Raw genomic sequence first — 22,170 nt, 5'->3', positions numbered from 1 at the left:
TCATATCTCTCCTACTACTTTGTGCTCTTTCTCCAACTTAAACTCTAAAACCCTAAAACTCCAAATAATTTTTTAAAATTAACACAAATACATATTATATAAAACAACATTTGTTACACATACATTAGGATGGTAAAAAAACAATATTTCTTTAAACATACGTTACAATAGAGAAATACAACATCAGAGACATATATTACATCACTCTAAATCGTTTTCGTTCTCATCAATATTACATCACTCTAAATCGTTTTCGTTCTCATCACTATCATTACAATCATCATCGTCGCTTCTCTCGAACTCGTCTTCACGTGCTTCATCTGTCGCATCTTCGGGAATATCTTCATATTGAAAGTTTTGCGGGTCGATCAAAAGGATTTCATCAGTTGGTTGTTCTGGTACCTCAACTTCATTGATAGCGTCTTCTTCTTGCAAGGGCGGTTCTTCTCCAGCGACAATGCGTCCACGAGGTGTAATTTTGATAGCAGCTAACCAGTTTATCCCGGAAGTTCGAAGCCGAGGATAAGGAAGGAAGCTAACTTGCTCGGCTTGTGAAGCTAAAATGAAAGGCTCAAATTTGTTGTATCTTCTCCCAAAATTGACATCCACAACACCAAATTTGTTATACCGAATCCCTCGGTTCACAACAGGATCGAACCATTCACATTTGAAGAGGACGCATTTTAGCTTCAATAACCCCGGAAATTCCACTTCAATAATCTCCTGCAAGATCCCGTAAAAGTCCGTTTCACCTTTCACACATATTCCGTAGTTACTCGTTGCCCGATGTCTCCCATACTCGTATGTGTGAAAGGTAAATCCTCGTGTGAAATACATAGGTGATGTGGTGACCTTTGCAACTGGACCTTGAACCAATTCGTGAAACCATACGGGATAATAAGGATCGTCATAATCAACCTGCAAAAAGCAGTTATTCTTAATTAATATTGAAGTATCAAAACACTTACTTAATTAATCAATGTATGAGATATATTACGTACCTGTGATTTTAACCACTTGACAAAGTGCTTATCTTTACGTGTGTCCACATCAGTTGCAGATATTCCTGGTATTGCTTCTTCAACTTGAGATACAAACATGCTGCAAATTAAACAAATAATCAAGTCATACATAATTAACTGCAATTCATATAATTAACATTCACAAAAATATTTACCTTTCAAAGTAACGGGTCACTGCATCCTCGCAGTTGAGCAGAATATAAGTGTGGGCACTATGTTTATCCTCTTCACATGACCACCATACTTCTTTCGTTTTACCACCAAACCGTGCAATTTCGCAGAAAATGTCAGGAACACCATCAATTGGATATGATGTCGGTACTCCACCATCATCATATCTTCTAGGAACTCTTTTCCTCGTACGAACAGTTGGAGCAAAGTAGTATGATGTGAAGTTAGATGTTTCGGCTGTCAAACTTCCCGCAACTATTGAACCTTCCACCTTTGCAAGATTTCTTGCTTTCCCCTTCAAATGTTTCATCTGTCGCTCATACGGATACATCCATCCGTTGTGAACAGGTCCACGAAGCAATGCTTCATACGGTAGGTGGACAACTAGATGCTCCATGACGTCAAAAAATGAAGGAGGAAATATCTTCTCCAGGTTGCACAATATGATCGGAATGTTATGATGAAGTTGTTCGATGACTTCTTCTTTGAACGTACGTGTGCTGAGATCTCTGAAAAAAACGCCGATGGCTGTATATTGCAAAAGTAATCAAATTAATAACATTTCATAACATATGTATATATATTAACGTTTTATAATTACCTGCAAGTGCTTCATGGACATTTGCTGGAAGGAGCTCGGCAAAAGCAAATGGAAGTAGTCGTTGCATAAACACATGACTCTTCATTCCGGAGAACTTTTGACCTCGTTCAACACATCTTGACAGATTTGAAACATAACCATCAGGAAACTTAACTTCTGATGCAACCCAGTCAAACAAGGTTGTTTTGGCTTCTGATGACAACCGGAAGATGGGAACATGAACGTTTCCATTGCTCTTGATATGTAACTCACTTCTTGAGAAAAATATCAGGTAAGTCCATCCTTAACTTTTTGTTATCTTTTGTCTTCCCAGGGACGTTAAGTAATGTATTCATGATGTTCTCAAAAAAGTTCTTCTCAGTATGGATGACATCCAGATTGTGGCGTAAGAGAAGATCTTTCCAATAGGGTAGCTCCCAAAATATACTCTTCTTATGCCAATTGTGAGACACACCATACCCATCAGGCATATTTCCAGGAACATGCCAATTTCCTCCAACTTTAACTGTTTCCTGAGCTCCGTAATAATCAATGTCTGCTTCGATCTGCTGGCCGGTGAGATATGGAGGAGGACCGTCTCTGACAATTTTTTTGTGCCGAAACAATGTCTTATTTCTTCTGTACGGATGGACAAGTGGAAGAAAGCGACGATGACAGTCAAACCAACAACTCTTCCTACCATTCTTCAGTTGAAAAGCATCCGTCGATCCAAGACAATATGGACAAGATAATCTTCCATGTGTTGTCCAGCCAGACAACATCCCATAAGCAGAGAAATCACTTATCGTCCACAGCAGAACTGCTCGCATCGTAAAATTGTTTTTCAAGGAACAATCGTACGTCCTCACCCCTTCTGACCACAATTGCTTTAGCTCTTCTATCAACGGTTGAAGAAAAACATCAAGAGACCGTTTTGGATGCTTCGGCCCAGGGATTAATATGGTCAAAAATAGAAATTCTTGTTCCATGCACATATCCGGCGGTAAATTGTACGGCGTAAGAATGACTGGCCACAAAGAATATTGTCTACCAGACATTCCAAATGGACTAAATCCATCGGTGCATAACCCAAGATAGACATTCCGAATATTTGTAGCAAAATCTGCGTGTACCTTGTTGAAATGTTTCCACGCTCTTGCGTCTGATGGATGTGCAACCTCACCATCTCTCTGGACATGTTCCGCATGCCACCTCATCAACGCAGCAGTCCTCTCAGATTGATATAATCTTTTCAATCTGTCTGTAATTGGTAGGTACCACATCCTTTGGTACGGTACCCTATTCCTCCCACGGCCTTGCGGTTTGAATCGTGGTTTTTTGCAGAATCGACACTCTTCTAACTTGTCATCTTCTTTCCAGTAGATCATGCAGTTGTCGATGCAAACATCAATCATCTCCGAAGGCAACCCAAGACTATAAACCAATTTCTGAATCTCATAATAAGATTCAGCAGACACGTTGTCTTCTGGCAAATACTCTTTAAACAACTCCGCCCATGCATCCATGCAATTCTCAGGTAAATTATGATCCGTTTTAATATTCATCATCCTAGCTGCTAGAGACAATTTAGAGAGACCTTCTCTACAACCAGTGTAGATTGGTTGATTTGCAGCATCTAGCATTTCATAAAACCTTTTTGCATCCAAATTAGGTTCTTCTACATTTCCAGTTCCATCAGCTATTGTTGTAGTTGTTTCTAAAAATGCATCACTAATCATATCTTGAACCCTATCATGATCTACCATCTGCTCATGATCTTGATGATAATTATATTCATTATGCAAATGATTCGGTTCTTCACTATGATGACCATCCTCAAAATTATTATTACTACTACTAGCTTCATTTCCCCCATAACCCTCTCCATGTTGATACCAAATGTAGTATTGTGGTGTAAATCCTCTGTTTACTAAATGCTTCCATACAGTTTCACTACGTGCAAATTTTGAATTCTTGCATTTCCGACAGGGGCAGAACATCTTACCGCTTTCCTGTGTGATCGGTGTACAGCCCGCCTGGTGCATGAATGTCTCTAGCCCGCTCAGAAATGCGTTCGTCACCCTCCCGTCGGAATCTTTGTGCAAATACATCCAACTCCGTAACTCGTAAATACTACCGCCACCGGCCATTTTTTTCTTAGATTTTTTTTTTGAAATCTTTTTTTTTCTGATTTTTTTTTCGGATTTTTTTTCTCCCGTTTGTGTGTTGTGAGGAAGAGAGTTGTGGGAAATGACATATATATAGAAAAATTTTCGAGTTGGGTAGTTGAAATATAACAACGATTTTACAAGGAATATTTTACATGGATTTTACATGGTTTTAACATATTATTTACAAAGACTTTACGATGAAATTAGGTAAGTTTAAGCACATCGAATACACGTTTTCACCTAAATATAACGGTAACATGTTTCGTTGTAATGTCGATGTAATGATTACGACGTATTTCTCTTTCCACGTACATTCGTCGTAAACTTACATGGAGTTTACGACGAAATCTATTCGTCGTAAATTTACATGGGCGTTTACGACGAAAGTTGGATTCCTCGTAATTGCGTTGTAAACATCATGTAAATTTACGACGAAATATTTTCGTCGTAAATGTTCGTTGTTATGGGCACGTTTTCTTGTAGTGGAACACTTTCAGTTGCCCCAAGCAATAATTTTTTTATAAAACATTATGAACATATATCTTCAATAATAAAATTATTGTAGTTTAGTGTGAGAGAATAACAGGAAAAATTTATTTTTGTCATCTGCAACTTGTGGGGGGGAAAGTCTTTTAATTTACACAATGTTCTTAGCAATTAACAATTGTTTCCATATTTTGTAATTTATTTCTTAAAAATCATGTTTTCATTTTAATCTAAAACTTTGCTTACCCATAAAGCTAGGGGAAATGACTTATTTTCTTATGAACTAGTTGTTCCCGGTTTTTTCACACATGAACTTTTAAGTAATGCCAGAAACCACATGAGCAATGGAAAAATAACTTATTCCCTTATGAATTAGTTGTTCCCGGTTATTTCACACACAAACTTTTAAGCAATGCCAAAAACCATATGAACAATTCTATTTTTTGAATTACATGCACAAACTATCGATTTTATACTAATTTCCCTAAAACCGTAATGGTGTTATTTAAACGTTAACTTGGTTCATGATAGGTGGAGAGAAGGTTTAATTTGGGTTGATAACTGTTTGTAAAAAAATGCTGCCCTAAGCAAGTGCTTCTTTTTTCCGAGCACGGCTCTGCCGGGAGGGGGAACTCTGATCAAAATAATTCATCCAAATGTAAGCCATACGAGCTGTCACGTTTCATATCTGTTACTATTCAAGTATTCAAATATGTATTCAGAAATCTGAAGCTCTGCTATAAAAGTTTGCATTGCGTTTCAAGTAAAAGCGAAAATTTCGAACAGTCACGTGGACTTAATAATGATCAAACAAGGCCTAATTTGAAGCCCATATATTGAGGGTCTTTTCTGTCGCCAGAGACCATATTGAGATGAGATTCACAAGGATGCAGCTAAAGCATGTGAGAATCCCGGCGATATTCGGATAATTTAAAGCCCAAGTATGAGTTCTGGTTTACAACATGGAAAGAGAGTTGGAAGATCTGAAGAAATTATGCAGTATTTTTGGTTTAGCTTGAGTAAGATGATAAAGGCCCAAGCACTGACATTTGAAGAAGAAGAACGTTAGAATTTCACTTAGTAGAATGTTGATGTGGGGGGATCACAAATTCTTTCCAAGTGGAAATCATGAAAGCAGAGCAATCTCTTTTTAGTTTCCCATGTTGTTATTGTATTCAACTGTTTGATATCTAGAAATCCGAAGCTCTGCTAAGAAACTTTGCCTTGCTTTTCAAGAAAAAGCGAATACATATAGTATGAAACTGTAAAACATCTTTTTGCGAAAGGCTATAATATAAACTAGGTGTTTTGCCCGCATGTGCGGGCATAATCGTTTTACTAATAATTATTAATATATTTCTTATGATTTAAACATGACAATAACTTATTCTTTACTAGGGTCGGTCCGCCCTACGGGCGGGATATTAGTTAATTTGATATTCACTAAATGTTCGAGTTGAAATTTGTTTTAAGATTCAAGAATTTGGTTATTTGTTATGTCTTACTTATTAGTATGCGGTGGTATAGTTGTTTTTCGATTATTCTTGCTTTGGTATTGTATCAAATTAACTAATTGTCCAACTCATAATTACAGATGTACAAATGTGGATTTGTGATAAAGTTTGATGACAATACTGCTTTTTTTTAATTCTTATTCATAGTGGAGTGTGCATGTGTCAGAAAGAGGCATATAACAACTTTTATGTTTTTGTGTATGGATTTTAAATATATATTATTTTGTATAATGCATACTTGCTATACAACATTTGCTTATAGACTAAAAAAATTGTTTTCTATATTTTTAAAAGAGAAATTATTTAGTCTAGAATATAACATGGACATATGTATTGACTATATATAGAAGTTGAGTGTTATTTTAAAATGACATATATATAGAGATTTTTCAACCATTACTTCACTGGCACAAAACATTTATAACTGTAAATACCTTCTTTTAAAAGCAAAACTAATAAAAGCGTGTACAACAAATGTATTTTGATATATATTATATGCATCAAATTATAAAGGTTGAAAACATTGCAAAACTGTTTGGAGCAAAGTTTTTAACTTCACGATCTTCATCTTGACGTCAGTTCAGTGTCGGCCCTGGCCACAAGCAGAAGAAGCATGGGCTTCCAGCTGACACGATAATAAGTATTTTCGCGGCCACATATTTATAAAAAGTGACTTTAGCCTAGTGGTTCTAAGAGAAATTACCAGTGCTAGAGGTGCTGGGTTCAATTACCCTTAACTGCATTCATTTATTTTGGCTCTAAATATAAAATGGGACAAGTGTCACTCCCAGAACGCACGAATTGATGACGTGGCTTCACGGGAGAGAGGCGAACATTTCTTTATATATATATAGGTTATTTGTTATGTCTTACTTATTAGTATGCGGTGGTATAGTTGTTTTTCGATTATTCTTGCTTTGGTATTGTATCAAATTAACTAATTGTCCAACTCATAATTACAGATGTACAAATGTGGATTTGTGATAAAGTTTGATGACAATACTGTTTTTTTTTAATTCTTATTCATAGTGGAGTGTGCATGTGTCAGAAAGAGGCATATAACAACTTTTATGTTTTTGTGTAAGGATTTTAAATATATATTATTTTGTATAATGCATACTTGCTATACAACATTTGCTTGTAGACTAAAAAAATTGTTTTCTATATATTTAAAAGAGAAAATATTTAGTCTAGAATATAACATGGACATATGTATTGACTATATATAGAAGTTGAGCGTTATTTTAAAATGACATATATATAGAGATTTTTCAATCATTACTTCACTGGCACAAAACATTTATAACTGTAAATACCTTCTTTTAAAAGCAAAACTAATAAAAGCGTGTACAACAAATGTATTTTGATATATATTATATGCATCAAATTATAAAGGTTGGAAACATTGCAAAACTGTTTGAAGCAAAATTTTTAACTTCACGATATTCATCTTGACGTCAGTTCAATGTCGGCCCTGGCCACAAGCAGAAGAAGCATGGGCTTCCAGCTGACACGATAATAAGTATTTTCGCGGCCACATATTTATAAAAAGTGACTTTAGCCTAGTGGTTCTAAGAGAAATTACCAGTGCTAGAGGTGCTGGGTTCAATTACCCTTAACTGCATTCATTTATTTTGGCTCTAAATATAAAATGGGACATGTGTCACTCCCAGAACGCACGAATTGATGACGTGGCTTCACGGGAGAGAGGCGAACATTTCTTTATATATATAGATATTCTTAATCATTTTAGTTTTTTTTTTAATTTTTATCTCGGTTTACGTCTTCTTAGTACAAAGGAAAACTATAAAAATATGAAATCATGAGAGCATAATTAAATATTAAATATTACACATAATAAACTAAAATAAGAATGTGAACTTCTTTTTTGGACAACAAAGAATGTGAACTTTTGGTCTCTCTTAATCTACTTTGTATTTTTAAACCAGGAAAATGTATTAAATTACCAAAAAAACATTGAAACACACAAATCCAAGTAAAAATAAAATAAAAAATAAAGTTCGATGATAATTTAGAAGAAAACTTAAAAAAAAAACAAATTGAGATAATGATAATATTTCATAGGTTTACTTGATAAATATATACATTGAGTTATCGAAATATTTCATAAGTTTACATTTAATAAACAAAAAATAGATAATGATAGTTTTATTATTATTATAGTTAATTATATAACGATAAATCTAATTATTCATTAAAAATATATCTACTTTAGCCGTTTTAGAGATTAAACCATAAAACACATGTTCATAACATGATTACATAAGCAACTCTCTAAACTTAATATCAAAGCATAAGTTTTCTTATAAATTAAACAGTAATAAAACATATAAGTGAAATAACTGCCATTAAATAATTTAGAACATGTAACAAAACCAATTTGCTTGCTAGTCTTTTAAACTCAACGAAAGAAAGAAAAACATAAAAGTCCAACTAAACAGAAAACAATATCGAAAGTACATAAATATATATGCCAAGAACCCAAAAAGGATCTAAAGTTAAAGAGAGAATTAAGCTTTGATGTTGTTCATATATAGTCATTAATGCAAACAACTCCACCAATAATATTGTTTGATAAAAAAATATTGTTTGATCTGCACAAAATGATTGAACCACTGAAAAGAGAACGTTCACATCAGAATGAAAGTGATATCATAAAGATAACGCAAGCAATTGAAACAACCAGAAAACACTATACCTAGAGGATGAAAAAAAACTATAACCGATACAACTTGGAATGAATGAGAAAAATCAAACTATAAAATTTAAAACATGTTACATTACATGAAAACAAGAATTGGTCTTCACTTGTGAAAGTTAAAACAATTATAATTTTAGTTCCAATTAGAAATTTCGAGATAATTATATTATTTAAATGAATAAATTAATGATTTAAGTTAAAAATTAATAAGAAACTTGTGGAAGTTAAAATAATTATATTCCAATTAGAAATTTTGGAATATTTATATTATTTAAATTAATAAATTAAATATTTAAGCTAAAAACAAATAATAATATGAAAAATAAGTAAAATTAGCTAAAATCATGGAGAATGTGACAAATCAGCAAAATCACTTCATAAATAATAGTATACTAGATTAAGACCCGCGCCTTGCGTCAGATAAACATTATATATATAAATTATTTTATGTATTATATGTTCTTACATATTATGAAATATTAAATATATATTGAATAATTAAAAGTCAGTAACTATTACATATATAATTAAATTGGTGCGAACGTATAAATCAATTTTATTAATCCAAACTATTTTTTTTAAATATGATAGGATATGTAATTAAATTTAAATGATATTAACATACATAGTATATTTTTAATATTAATGTCTATTAAATGATGTTTTCTACTCATATGTTTTTTTTGATCATGTGCATCTTTAATAGCAAAAACTTTAAATTACTGATAACAAAATTTTTATTGTGGGATTAATAATTTTAGTAATTTATAATTTAAAAAAAATTATCAATTTTAGTTCAAAACTTTTATCAAAAAAAATTATTCAAAGTAAATTTTGAAATTAAAATATTTATTTATTCAAATATGGTTTATAGTTTAATTTAGAATGATATATATACATATATACTTTAAATCTTAATGATTAATTAAATTAGACTTTTATTTATATGATTTTGTAATCATTTATATTTTGTCATAACAAAAATTTTAAACAATGGATCGCAAAATTTGAATGTGAGACTTTTAACAGTTTTAGTAATTTATAGTCGTTTTTTAAAATTCAAAATATAACATATACAGAAAAATCTAAATTTTTATAATATGGTTATTGTGATTTTTTTTAATTATTTTAATAGTTTAAAATTAAACAAATTTGATAGAAGATACATTATTTTTTTATCAAATCTTTTTATTTAAAATAATTAATTGTCATATATACTTTAGCCACATTAGGCAATTCCGTGATCTTTATTTAAAGAAATAATAAATGACATTAATAATGAATTTATGGTTAGTTTAATAAAAAATTTATTATATAATTTGATGGACCAACATATTTCTCTAATTATTCTAAGAATCATTATAGTGATGACACGTGGTTATAAAAAGAAGTTGTAATGTTTTTCAAATAATATACAGGGGATAGATTTATCAAATCTAGGGCCCAATAACAAGTCTCTCTTTTAATAATGCTGACGAGTCAGAACATAGACATCAGCCCCACCTTCCAAAACATTAGCTTTTTAGAGGATGGTCTTGATTTCAGAATGCTTTCCGCATAAAAATCTGTCGGTATTTCTTTCACGAGACTTTCAAGCAGTGTAGCATCGTAGTTACAGTACAGACACAAACTCATGAGTCTTCACTAGTACTGTCTCATGAGTCATGACCTAAAAGTTGATTAAAGTTTCCAATTTAGACGTATATTTAAATGTCGCCGTTTCATGAGGGAAAAAAACGTGATTTAGTATATTCGAAGAAAGACCTTATATTCAATGGCCCAGTACCAATCAGACACTTAAAATTTAGTCTTCAAACGTCTACGACCATTTTTGATTTTTCTTTCCATGTGCTATGTGTTTCAAAGTTCTAACAATATGATCCACTTACTTGCTGATAATTATTAGGTTAGAATATTCAAAGTACGTGTCTTTGAAAATTCTCGGCTGATGCCTGATGAGATCATCAGTAATGAACGCACACGCAGGTTGACTTTTCTTTTTGAAGCTTACATATATAGACAGAGGCTGAAATATTTTGTATGGGCATATACTAAAACAATAGATCAGGGGTTTTAAATAAACTTGTGCTGAGTTACTTGAGTAAAAACAAAAATGAGTATGGAGAAAGTGCCACACCATCAACCACCTGCGTCCGCCCCTGTATATAGATATGGTTTCCTATCCATAGGCTGCTTCATTGTAAACCTCATGTTTTGAAAAGAAATACAAACTGAAACTGGTATAAATACACACATAACTTTTTTCATCTACAACACAAACACAAGTATATAATAAAATGAAGAGAAATTTGTGGTTGATTGCTTTGTTTCTGGTTCTCTCTTTCGTGATTTCATCTTATGCAGCTTCAACTCATCCATACCAGATCCGCAAACTTTGTAAGTAGTCCCGCAAAAAAATTTCATCCGATTTGCTCCATAATTTTCATTTTAGTTAATTTTTATTTTAGTTTATTAGAGCACTTCCAATAGAAGAATATCTCATATTAAAGAATAAAAATAATCAAAAATGAAGAAAGAGAAAAGTGGGAAGTTCTCAAAAGAAAGCTTTGCTTTTAAGAAGCTCAAGAAAAAATCACGAAACATTTGTCATCTAATGAAGAGTCGACTATCTATTTCCCCACGAAAACTATCATATAGTGCTATATGTCTCCGAAACTATTGCCTCTATCTATATCTCTCTGAAAATAAAGTTTCATTCCTATTTCCCCCCGAATATATAGATCGAAACCTATTTTCCATCAACCATCGAATTGGACAGTTTAATATCGGTTTACTGTTTTAAGTTGAACCGTAAGCCACTTAAAGTTAACAGTTAACCAAATAAGATCTGATTAAAATCCATTTAAACCTAATTATAACCTGATTGAAGACCCAACCATGTTAAAAAAAACAGACTTGAGTTTAATCTATCGAAACCTAAAATCCCAAATTGTAGAGCCGTTGAAGGCAATCTCCTTGGATTTGGAAGCTAAGTCGACAAGAGATCAATGGCGTCAGTCTCTGAAGCTGTTCAAAACGTGGAAGATGAGTTCGACGAAGAAGCTATGGAGAGAGACCAATTTGAAATCGAGCATTTTTGCCTGCCTAATTTTACTGTGTTTTGGTTTATTTTGGCTCTGGTTTAGATCATAGGTCGGATTTCATCATTAAACTGTCTAATTCAATGGTTGAGGGGAAATAGGTTGAGATCTATATATTTGGAGGAAAATAGGAATGAAACTTTATTCACATAGAGATATAGATAGAGACAATAGTTTCGGAGACATATAGCACTATACGATAGTTCTCGTGGAGAAATAGGTAGTCGACCCTCTAATGAATGATGTAATTATGTTTTTTCTAATTAAAATTTAACTAAATAACTAATCTGTATTAAAGTATTAATATTTTATTTATTTAAAAACTTTTTAAAGATTCTAAAGACAATGGAAAAGTTTCTCCAAAAATTTCTAACAAGATATTCTACCATTAAAATTATGTTGACCACTGCAAATGTTACTTTTGGGCTCAAAGTTTCTGATGGATAGACTTTAGTTCTTTGCCTTCTCTCCTCTTTTTCTTCCTCCTTTCTATTGTAAATGAAGTGTTGGGGAAAATACTTATGTTATTATTACTGTCGACCAGAAGGTCCATATATATATACAAGGTATTAGACCGTCATAAGGTCATGTTTATCCTAACAAGATAAGGATAAGGATAAACACTATGTTACAGATATACATGGAATATATACTAGATAAACACATAGTCTCTGGTTGTCTTTATCATGTCCCGGATTGGGCCTGCAGTACGGGCTGGTCCATGGTCGATCATCATTTGGTTTATAACACTCCCCCTTGATCGACACATCCGGTGCAGGTTCGTTGCATGCTTAATGTTGTCTCATTAAAACCTCTCCTGAAAAACCCCAAAACCAATGTGGCAAAATGGGAAACCAAGGACAGGAAAAAGAGTACAACACATGAACTCCCCCAGATGAATGCATCACTGTAGTAGACGCATTCCCATCTGGTATCCGAGTCTTCTTGAACGTTGAAGTTGCCTATGACTTGGTGAAGATGATCAGCTGGATTCTCCTTGAATGAACTTGTAAGTCTTGGATAAACTGATGGTGCTTCAAACGGTGCTCGGATGGACTTTATAATCTGCAATAAAACTTTACTTGCAGGTCCTTTTTCATGTCCCACGGATTCTCTTTGGTTATATGGCTTTCCCAAAACGTGGACATTCAATATATATTGAGTCATAGACCCATAACACATACGAACAACCTTACTTCATATCTTTCATTCATTCGGACTTATATCTCTTCGTATGTGCCAATGGCTTTATCCATTGTAACCAATCATTCTTTATTTTCTTTTGTCGATCCATATTGAGCTATAGACCTTGTCTATATTCGTTCATAATCATGAGTGTCTAAGGTCATACCATCAATAATTATTTGCTGCAATGAAACTCATCACACAATGAATTCGCAGTCATACACTCATGTCCTTTGTACATGGTTATCGATCTTTTCTTGCTTTAGCAATGCTTATAATCATTAAGCCACGACCAGACATCCTTCTGGTCACTATCCTGGTTTATGGTTCTCACTTAGGCGTGCTGACACACACACACACGGCTATGATTTTTCTACAGACTTTCCATATGTAAAACATAGCCTGTTTAATCAATCGATAACTTGTATCATTGAACCTTTGAACCATTAAACCTTTTTCTCTCAGTTGGTCTTTATTATGATCACAAGGAATTATAATATTTTCTGTATGGACTGACTGTACTAAGTAAATACTTAGTCTTTCATATTACTTACAGCTGCTGTATATTACAATCCATAAACAACTTAGGAACAAAGCTTGTTCTATGAGAATTTCTTTCTCATATTTCTATGGTACGTTGATACCTTTATCCAGTGATCCATTTGCTGCTTACTACACCATTATTTCTTTAGTAAATATCCAGACAAAATTAAACTTGATTTTCTGTAGTAGCATCCACCATATAGGAGCATATCTCTTTATAAATTGTTTCTTGGTCCTTGTGAGTATCCTTGTGTAATCAAGCTATACTTGAACGTTATTTAGAAGGAACATGGACACACTATACCATGTGGTCATGTCCTTTAATCTCACGAAATTTCTTATCTCACAAGATCCATTCACTGGTTTCTTTCTTAGATGGCTTTTCTGTATGTACATGGTTACTACGCCCATCTGTCTTATAATTACTTTGAATTGTTTGAACACCCCACGTCCCTATATAGGTTTTATGAGTATTCTATATGGGTTCATGATCCTCAGGTTATATCCTTCAAATCCCAAGTACTACAATCTTTTATGAGCTCTTATATATGTAAATACATCTTTGGTGTTAACACTCTTTATCATTAGTTTCATACTGTTCCAGACATGATCTAATTAGATTTTGAGATCTTATTATCCAAGACCTTTATACCTTGCAGTTTGGCGTCCCAAACTACATGGTCTGGTACCTTAGATGTGTGGTTGCGCAACCTTATTTCTCTGTCTGAACTGGTTTCTCTTATGAACTCGGATTTGTACGATTCTGAGCACCTTTCATTACTTTCCGAGGTTCCTTATTATTTGGAACTTATTTGTCTATCTCTAATAGACATTGTAGCAACTTGATTGTGTCTCTTAGACATCAAATTCGTGGTGCTTAAGCTGGTATGACATAGTCATTTTTTTCTTTTCGGGTCAGTGTGTCTGGCATATATTTTGCTAGCTTTTATATCTTTTGATCATATTCTTTTAGAACGTCTAGATCATAATCTTTGGTCTGAGGATCTTGCCAAGACAACTATGGTTGATACCATTATATTTCTCTTTTACTCTTTACTCTTTATCAGCCTGATAACTTTCTCCTTTCAAAGTTGGATAATCAGATTACTATCTTTTGTAATCTGTGTTCTTGGCCACTTGATTAAATCATCCATGTTTGGCACAAGATACATTATAGTTTCGTGGAGGAAGTCTTATTTATCTAATATATATTCCCAATCCTCATCTGAGGTTCCATCTTAAATGGCACACATATATGTGGTGGAATATTCGTATTTTCTTAAGATGGTTTGTGTATATGTCTGGTTTATGACCCTTAATCATTCAGAGGTGGGAATGTCTATGCTTACATGTATGGCCTGATGTAAATCAATATTTATATACATAATGTCCTTAAGCTTTAGGCTGGACGTGGGTGATGTACCATTAGTGAGGGCTTTAAAGCTTTCCAGCCGTGTATATTATGGTTGTAAACCATGGAATCCGAATTTATGATATGATCATGGACTGTGGGTTTTAGTCCTCTCTCCCCCTCATGAACATACTCATAATTTCGTAGTGCTTAGGACAGTGGAGCCTTAATTATTTTAGTGATTTTCCCTTTTGTGTACTTATAACACATTGTGAGATTTTATGGGATCACTTTTGTGCCTTAATTAATTTTTCATCATGTTTTGGATCAAGATGGCTAATCTGGTCATGCCATAAGTGTTTATTTCGTGGTAAACCATACTGGTTACCATGGCTTTATGCCTCTTTCATACTGATCCTTAGCATAGAATAAATCAGTAGAAAATATGGGTATGGGCATTCATAATGCTTTTAAGCAATTTTTCAAAAATCTGAAAGGAATCGTATTTTCTTTGCTCACTGGTTCAATGTAGAATGTTATAAATCTTTATAACTCAATGGGTCTGAATAATGTCGTGTCTTTTGCCATTGTCTGAATAATGTTGTGTCTTTTGCCATTGTCAGTACCAATTACTTGATTTCAAGTGATTGTAGGAAGGTAAAGTTGAACCTATACAATCAAGATGAAGTTAAATCTATGCGAAAAATCAATCTATCAGTGAACTGACTCATTAGTCTACACCCAACAATTGATTTTATGTGATTGCAGGAAGGTAAAGTTAAATCTATACAATCAAGGTAAAGTTAAACCATGCATGAAATCAACTATCAGTGGACTGATTATCCTTTTATTAAGGTTTTATTTGTTATTTAATCAAGAATCATCAAGCAAGACCAAGCAAGATAATATATAAAAACAAAATCGTTTTTATTATTTCAATAACATAAATGAATAACAAATAAATCAAATCAGATATGAAAACATAAAATCAGAATGTCGGAAAATTATTCAATGTATAATCCGACCTCATGGTCCATGAGTGTCCACTCAGAATCCTCCTCAGATCTCTTCTTATCAAATGTGGCTTTATTAGCTTCAGGGATTTTCATCTCACTGTCTAGTACTTCATAATATATCCCCATGATGTCATTAAACCGTCTGATGTTATCCATCCTTTTCTGCTTCTTTTGCTCAATGTCTAATAAATATGAGAACATGTCATAATAGGTGGTGAAACCTTTGGCCTGCTGTGATAACAACACTTCCTCTGAATGGAATGTGTCACGAGTTTTGTTTAACAAATCCTCGTTTGTTACCAATTCACCACATAGTCTAAGACTATAGGTGATTCTCATAAGATCAGAGTGATAATTGTCCACGGATTCATAATCCTAGAACCTTAGAGCTTCCCATTTTTTTCTTGGATTTGTGCAACAATGGCTCACAGAATCTAGAATTCAAAAATGACCAGAGATTATGAGGATCATTAACATATCCAAACTCGTCTCTTAGGTCCTCACAGAGATGGTGTCGCATAATCATTATGGCTCTGTGTCTTTCACACGCAAGGGTGTCATTGCCATACTTGATGCACTTCCCAAGTCCTCTAGACTTCAAGACGGCTAAAGTGTTTATAGCCCAATCAAGATAATTATCTCCAGAGAGATCAAGGGCTTTGTAATCTAAGGGTATGAAACTCGACATCTGAAAACTTTTGATGGGTTGATCGGTCTATCAGTTAGAGATCTTCCTGGTTAGCTGATGGATTGCTCGGAACTATTTTTTTTGTTGCTGCTTGTTGGAATAGGAGACTGGTATATGGTTGAGAGACATTTTGGTTTCTGGAACAAATTTTCCGCATGTATTGTAGCTGAGCGTGAGGGCGCGTCCGAACTCCGATTGATGCGGGGTTAGCGACGTTGGCTTCGTCTCGTCAAGAGCTTTAATTTGGTATCTGGCTCGTCGTCTGGATCCACCGGAGTTGAGGGATAGAGCTGTTTGAAGTTCGTCGGGAATTAGGGTTTTTACTGCTCGGATTTATTTATGGTTTTTAGGGTTAGGGTTTATGAGAGCAACGTCGTGATGATAACGTGTTGTAAATGAAGTGTTGGAGAAAATACTTCTGTTATTATTACTGTCGACCAGAAGGTCCATATATATACAAGGTATTAGACCGTCATAAGGTCATGTTTATCCTAACAAGATAAGGATAAGGATAAACACTATATATACTAGATAAACACATAGTCTCTGATTGTCTTTATCATGTCCCGGATTGGACCTGCAGTACGGGCTGGTCCATGGTCGATCATCATTTGGTTTATAACACTTTCTATTTTTTTCTTATTATTTTTAGACAAATCTATGGAGATATTCATCCACTGCGCTTGCTTTAACCATTGTAACTGCTCACAGTGGATTATCCAAAACAAAACTTCGATCCCCCAATAGGCGCATACGGTAGTACCTCACCAACCGGACCCCAATGTTGTTAGCAAGGTGAAAGCATCGAGAGAAACAGCATGAAGAGACCTATGGTTCGTGGTGGTTAATATTTTATTTTATAATAAATAATAAACAAGACAATACACATTAAAAATAATAAAGATAAAGATATTAAAAATATTCTTTCGGTCGCTACTTGTGATGCACATTAGCCCAACAATATGTTATTTTTTTATCAAAAAAAAAAAAAAAGACAATACAAAAGATACATCTAAATTTCGCTTGCATAGTATCTCTACGAATAAAATAGTCTCCATCTATACTGTGGGTGCATATTTAAAAAGTATAGTACTTGTTGTTACCATTTACCAAGGCGAAAACAGCGGGAGAAACACCGATTCATTTCTAAGTTATGACATGTAATGATCTTTCAATTCGATCAATCTATTGCATACGTCTTTTAACTTCTTCTTTTTTTAGCAACATACGTCTTTTAACTAGTGATCTATTTTAAGGTGTTGTTTCATTATTGTGTGATATATTATATATTATATACTCTGTGAATAAATGAAATGGTTTTAAAAAAACATATTTATATTAGCTATCAAAACCAAACGGCTAAATAAAAAATGACCAAAAAAAACAAAAAAAACTGATGTAAGGCATAAACCCTAGATCGAGCGAGGCTTCAATCGTCCTCAAATATCAATCGCCGCTCTCTTTGGTGGTCCTGCTCACCGCCTTCAACAGTGGTTATTGAAGATGTGATTTTCTAAGGTGTTCTGATGTAGTTCGTGAAGTACTACAGAAAGGTGTGTCAAGACGTGATGTAGTTCGTGAAGTACTACAGAAAGGTGTGTCAAGACGTGTGTTAAGACGTTGAGTTGTGAAGATGGTTACAAAGAAGTTTTCTTATATGGATCACATGTGTAGGTGGAGCTTGGAAAAAGGAAAGAAAGAGAATATCTTGCTGAAGACAAAAGACGTTTTTCATTAAGCTAAGCGGTTTTACTTGGAGAGAAAGTGTTACTTGGAGAGGAAAGGGAGTTTCCTTATATGGAAATGGAAGTTCATTAAAGTGCATTTAACGAATTTGGAGAGCAATTCTAAGGTTTATTATATAAGGAGGGACGTGCCTTATGAGAAGACTAGCACCCAAAGATTAAAGATAAAGAGAATATTCATTGAGAGATTTCATTGTGTTCTTGTTGAGTGTTAACATTGTGTTGACGTAGTGTCTGACGGAGTGTCCGTTGTACTTGGTGTTATGACGTTGGTGTTGACGTTACGTGTGTCCGTTGTATTGTGGTGACCAAGCTGTGCATTGGTGTTGACGTGCGCGTTGGTATCTTTATATGATGTTGACGTACTCGGTGACGTACTTGGGGAAGTACTTGGTGACGTACCTTCAGAGATTTGGAGGTTGAAGTCTGAACTCAGGGGGAGTTTAGCTCAAGGCGAGATTGTCTTGAAGAGTTCATGCCATAGAAGGGAGCGGTGATTCAAAAAGGTTGTGCTTGTATTACGCGTTTGCAAATTGCTTGTAATTTGCTTTCTCATTCTAGTGGATTCGAATTCTGGGCAAGGTCCCGGAGAGTAGGAAACGAACCTCGTTAACAAACTCTGTGTGTTATTTACTTTCTGCTATATATCTCTGACTTATCCGTACTTACAATTGGTATCAGAGCAGGGGTCGATAGAGTTTACGACTAGTTTCGAGTAGATCAGAGTGAGTGACAGAAATTGCGTCAGGAGGTACAACAGAGTTTGGAAAACCGGTCTTGATGGAGGCATATCAAGAAGGGACGTCTATGACAAAGCCACCAAGGCTTGATTCGTCTAACTGTGGATATTGGAAGGTCCGTATGTAAGCTTTTATCAGCGGTCTTGATGAAGATTGTTGGAGTTCAATTGAGGCTGGTTGGAGTCCTCCTGTGATGCTTGATGATGAGAAGGTTGAAGTTCTTAAGCCGAGAGAGAAGTGGACTACTGCGGAGAAGAATGCTTCAAGCTACAATTCTAAGGCGCAGACGGCGATCTATAATGCTATTGATGTGAGCTACTTCAAACTGATTTCTCAATGTGTGTCAGCTCAGAAGGCGTGGAAGACATTAGAGAACATGTTTGAAGGTACTATAAATGTCAAGCGAACTAAGCTGGATATGCTAGCATCTAGATTTGAGAATCCAAGGATGGATGAAGAAGAAACTGTGGCTCATTTTAGTGCCAAGTTGTGTGACATATCTAATGAGTGTTTTGCGCTTGGGAAGCAGTGCAAGGACAAGAAGCTGGTAAAGAAGCTGAAGAGGTCGTTGCCGCTGAAGTTTGAGTCGAAGATTTCTGCCATAGAAGAAGCTCATAATCTGGATGAGATGGCTTTTGATGAATTTGTAGGGATTCTTCAAGATTTTGAGTTGAGCAAGGCATATGGAGATCAAGATAATGAGAAGGATAAGGATAAGAAGAAAGAAGATCCTTATGGTGTTGCTTTGAAAGTTTCATCTTCTGAGGATCCTATGGCGATGCTGTCAAGAAACCTTGCTGAGTATCTGAAGCAACAAAGAGACAAAAGGGAAAATGGAAAAAGAGGTGATTTAAGAAGACCACCATCAAAGTTATGATGCTATGAGTGCAATGGGTTAGACATGTTCGGCTGGAATGTACAAATTTGCAGAGGCGTGAAAAGAAGAGTAACAACAAGAGTGATTCTGATACTGATTCAGATAATGGTAAGAATCTGTGGAACTTTGTGGCGTTCAGAACTTTGGATTTTAGCTATGAGAAGAAGTCTGCGGCAGGATCTGTGTTATCGTCTGTGTCAGAGTCTACACGTGGGAGTGATGATGCTGCTGGAAATGATGATGATACTGGCAATTTCGATGATATAGATCTTGCTAAGAACTACGAGACATTGTATGCACATTGGCTCCAGAGAAAGAAGAAGCATTAAAACATGCTTCAGAGAAAGAAGAAGCATTAAAACATGCTTCAGAGAAAGAAGAAGCAAGCAAGACAAGCTAGAGTTCAACTTGAAGAAATTCATAAAGGTCTGAGGATGCTTAATAATGGTACATATCAATTGGATCATCTTCTCAGCATTGGGCAGAGTGATCAGTGTGGTCTTGGATTCAAGGGAAAATCTTCTAAAGGTAGATGTGTTTTTGTGTATGTTGGTGCGACAGAGAATGTAGCGAAATGTGCTACAAAGCTAGTGGTTAAAAGTTCGACAGGGACTGCAACAGATGGTAAAGCTGCGACTGTTAAAAAGAACTGGTGTGAAAGCTGCTACTGCGACTGCAGTAAGGGCTGCTACTGTGACTGCGGTAAGGGCTGCTACTGCGACTGCTACAAGAAAAACTCCAGAAGTGCAGAGTGCACTTCGACAAGCTTTTGTTCCTATTTTTCATTATTATGGAGTTCGTGGGCATATTAGGCCAAGGTGTTTTAAGCTGTTGAGGGAGAAGCGACAGATGGAGCAAACATATGGTATGAGGTCTCATAGTCCAATATGTTATTGTGGAGTTCAACGTCATGCTCGGCGTGATGGTTTTGATTCTGGTCAAGGAGCTAATCATGGAGGGATAAGGCTCATGGATACGTGGTCTGGAAGATCTGGTCATTATGGAGATGATGGGATGCGATTCTATCCTCGGCATGGAGGATGGCGATCATCTTTATTAGTATTTTGACCATGATGTGATTGGAAGGGAGAGATTGGAGAGCTTCATGTTTGAGTTGTTGAGTTCACATACATAGTCAAAATGGGAGTGACTGAAGATGTGATTTCCTAAGGTGTTCTGATGTAGTTCGTGAAGTACTATAGAAGGTGTGTCAAGATGTGTGTCAAGACGTTGAGTTGTAAAGATGCTTACAAGGAAGTTTTCTTACATTGATTACGTGTGTAAGTGGAGCTTGGAAAAAAAAAGAGAATATCTTGTTAAAGACAAAATATGTTTTCCATTAAGCTAAGTGGTTTTACTTGGAGACGAAGTGTTACGTGGAGAGGAATATGAATTTTCCTTACATGGAAATGGAAGTTCATTAAAGTGCATTTAATGAACTTGGAGACCAAGTCTAAAGTTTATTATATAAGGAGGGACATGCCTTATGAGAAAACTAGCACCCAGAGATTAAGATAAAGAGAGTATTCATTGAAAGGTTTCATTGTGTTCTTGTTGAGTGTTGACATTGTGTTGACGTAGTGTCTGACGGAGTGTCCTTGTACTTGGTGTTGTGACGTTGTTGCTGACGTTACGTGTGGCGGAGTTGTCCGTTGTATTGTGGTGACCAAGCTGTGCATTGGTGTTGACGTGTGCCTTGGTATCTTTGGTGTGCGTCTGGTGTTGACGTACTCGGTGACGTACTTGGTGAAATACTTGGTGACGTACTTTCAGAGACTTAGAGGTTGAAGTCTGAACACAGGGGGAGTTTAGCTCAAGGTGAGATTGTCTTGAAGAGTTCATGCTATAGAAGGGGGTGGTGATTCAAGAGGGTTGTGCTTGTATTACGCGTTTGCAAATTGATTGTAATTTGCTTTCTCATTCTAGTGGATTTGAATTCTGGACAAGGTTCCGGGGAGTAGGAAACGAATCTCGTTAACAAACTCTCTGTGTTATTTATTTTCTATATCTCTTACTCATCCGCATTTACAGTTATCTCAAGCACTTTTCAGTCAGTTGTAACCACTCCAACAACAACCACACGGATAAGTTGGAGAGCGCGACTCATAGAAATTTCATTTAAATTTCACTAGAGACCAATCTTGACTCGTTGTGCATGCCTGATGTTAAGAGTTTTCAAGGCTCCTAAGACAAATGTTGTAGTATAAATGATTGTCGAACCAGTTCTGAGATATGAGAAAGCACCGAGAATGCAAGTA

At 35.0% G+C, this 22,170-nt stretch overlaps 1 protein-coding gene across 4 annotated transcripts; it reads left to right on the top strand.

Annotated features, from left to right (window-relative positions):
* The first annotated feature begins 10,018 nt into the window (after nt 1-10,018).
* LOC106381233 lies at nt 10,019-21,922 on the top strand. 4 transcript variants are annotated; one of them, XM_048753178.1, is made up of 3 exons: nt 10,019-10,906; nt 11,031-11,063; nt 17,203-21,922. In XM_048753178.1, exon 3 carries the CDS (start codon nt 19,229-19,231, stop codon nt 19,910-19,912), a length of 684 nt encoding a protein of 227 aa, XP_048609135.1. In that variant the 5' UTR covers nt 10,019-10,906; nt 11,031-11,063; nt 17,203-19,228; the 3' UTR covers nt 19,913-21,922. The 4 variants fall into 4 exon arrangements, with proteins under 4 accessions (XP_048609135.1, XP_022555299.1, XP_022555300.1 ...); XM_022699578.2 differs by lacking the exon at nt 10,019-10,906 and having other exon boundaries at nt 10,944-11,063; XM_022699579.2 differs by lacking the exon at nt 10,019-10,906 and having other exon boundaries at nt 10,945-11,063; nt 17,262-21,922.
* Nucleotides 21,923-22,170: the final 248 nt, after the last annotated feature.

The sequence above is a fragment of the Brassica napus genome, chromosome C3 (assembly GCF_020379485.1).
Source record: "Brassica napus cultivar Da-Ae chromosome C3, Da-Ae, whole genome shotgun sequence".
In the NCBI taxonomy this organism is placed as follows: Eukaryota; Viridiplantae; Streptophyta; class Magnoliopsida; order Brassicales; family Brassicaceae; genus Brassica; species Brassica napus.
This window is presented reverse-complemented; position numbering and strand designations above follow the sequence as displayed.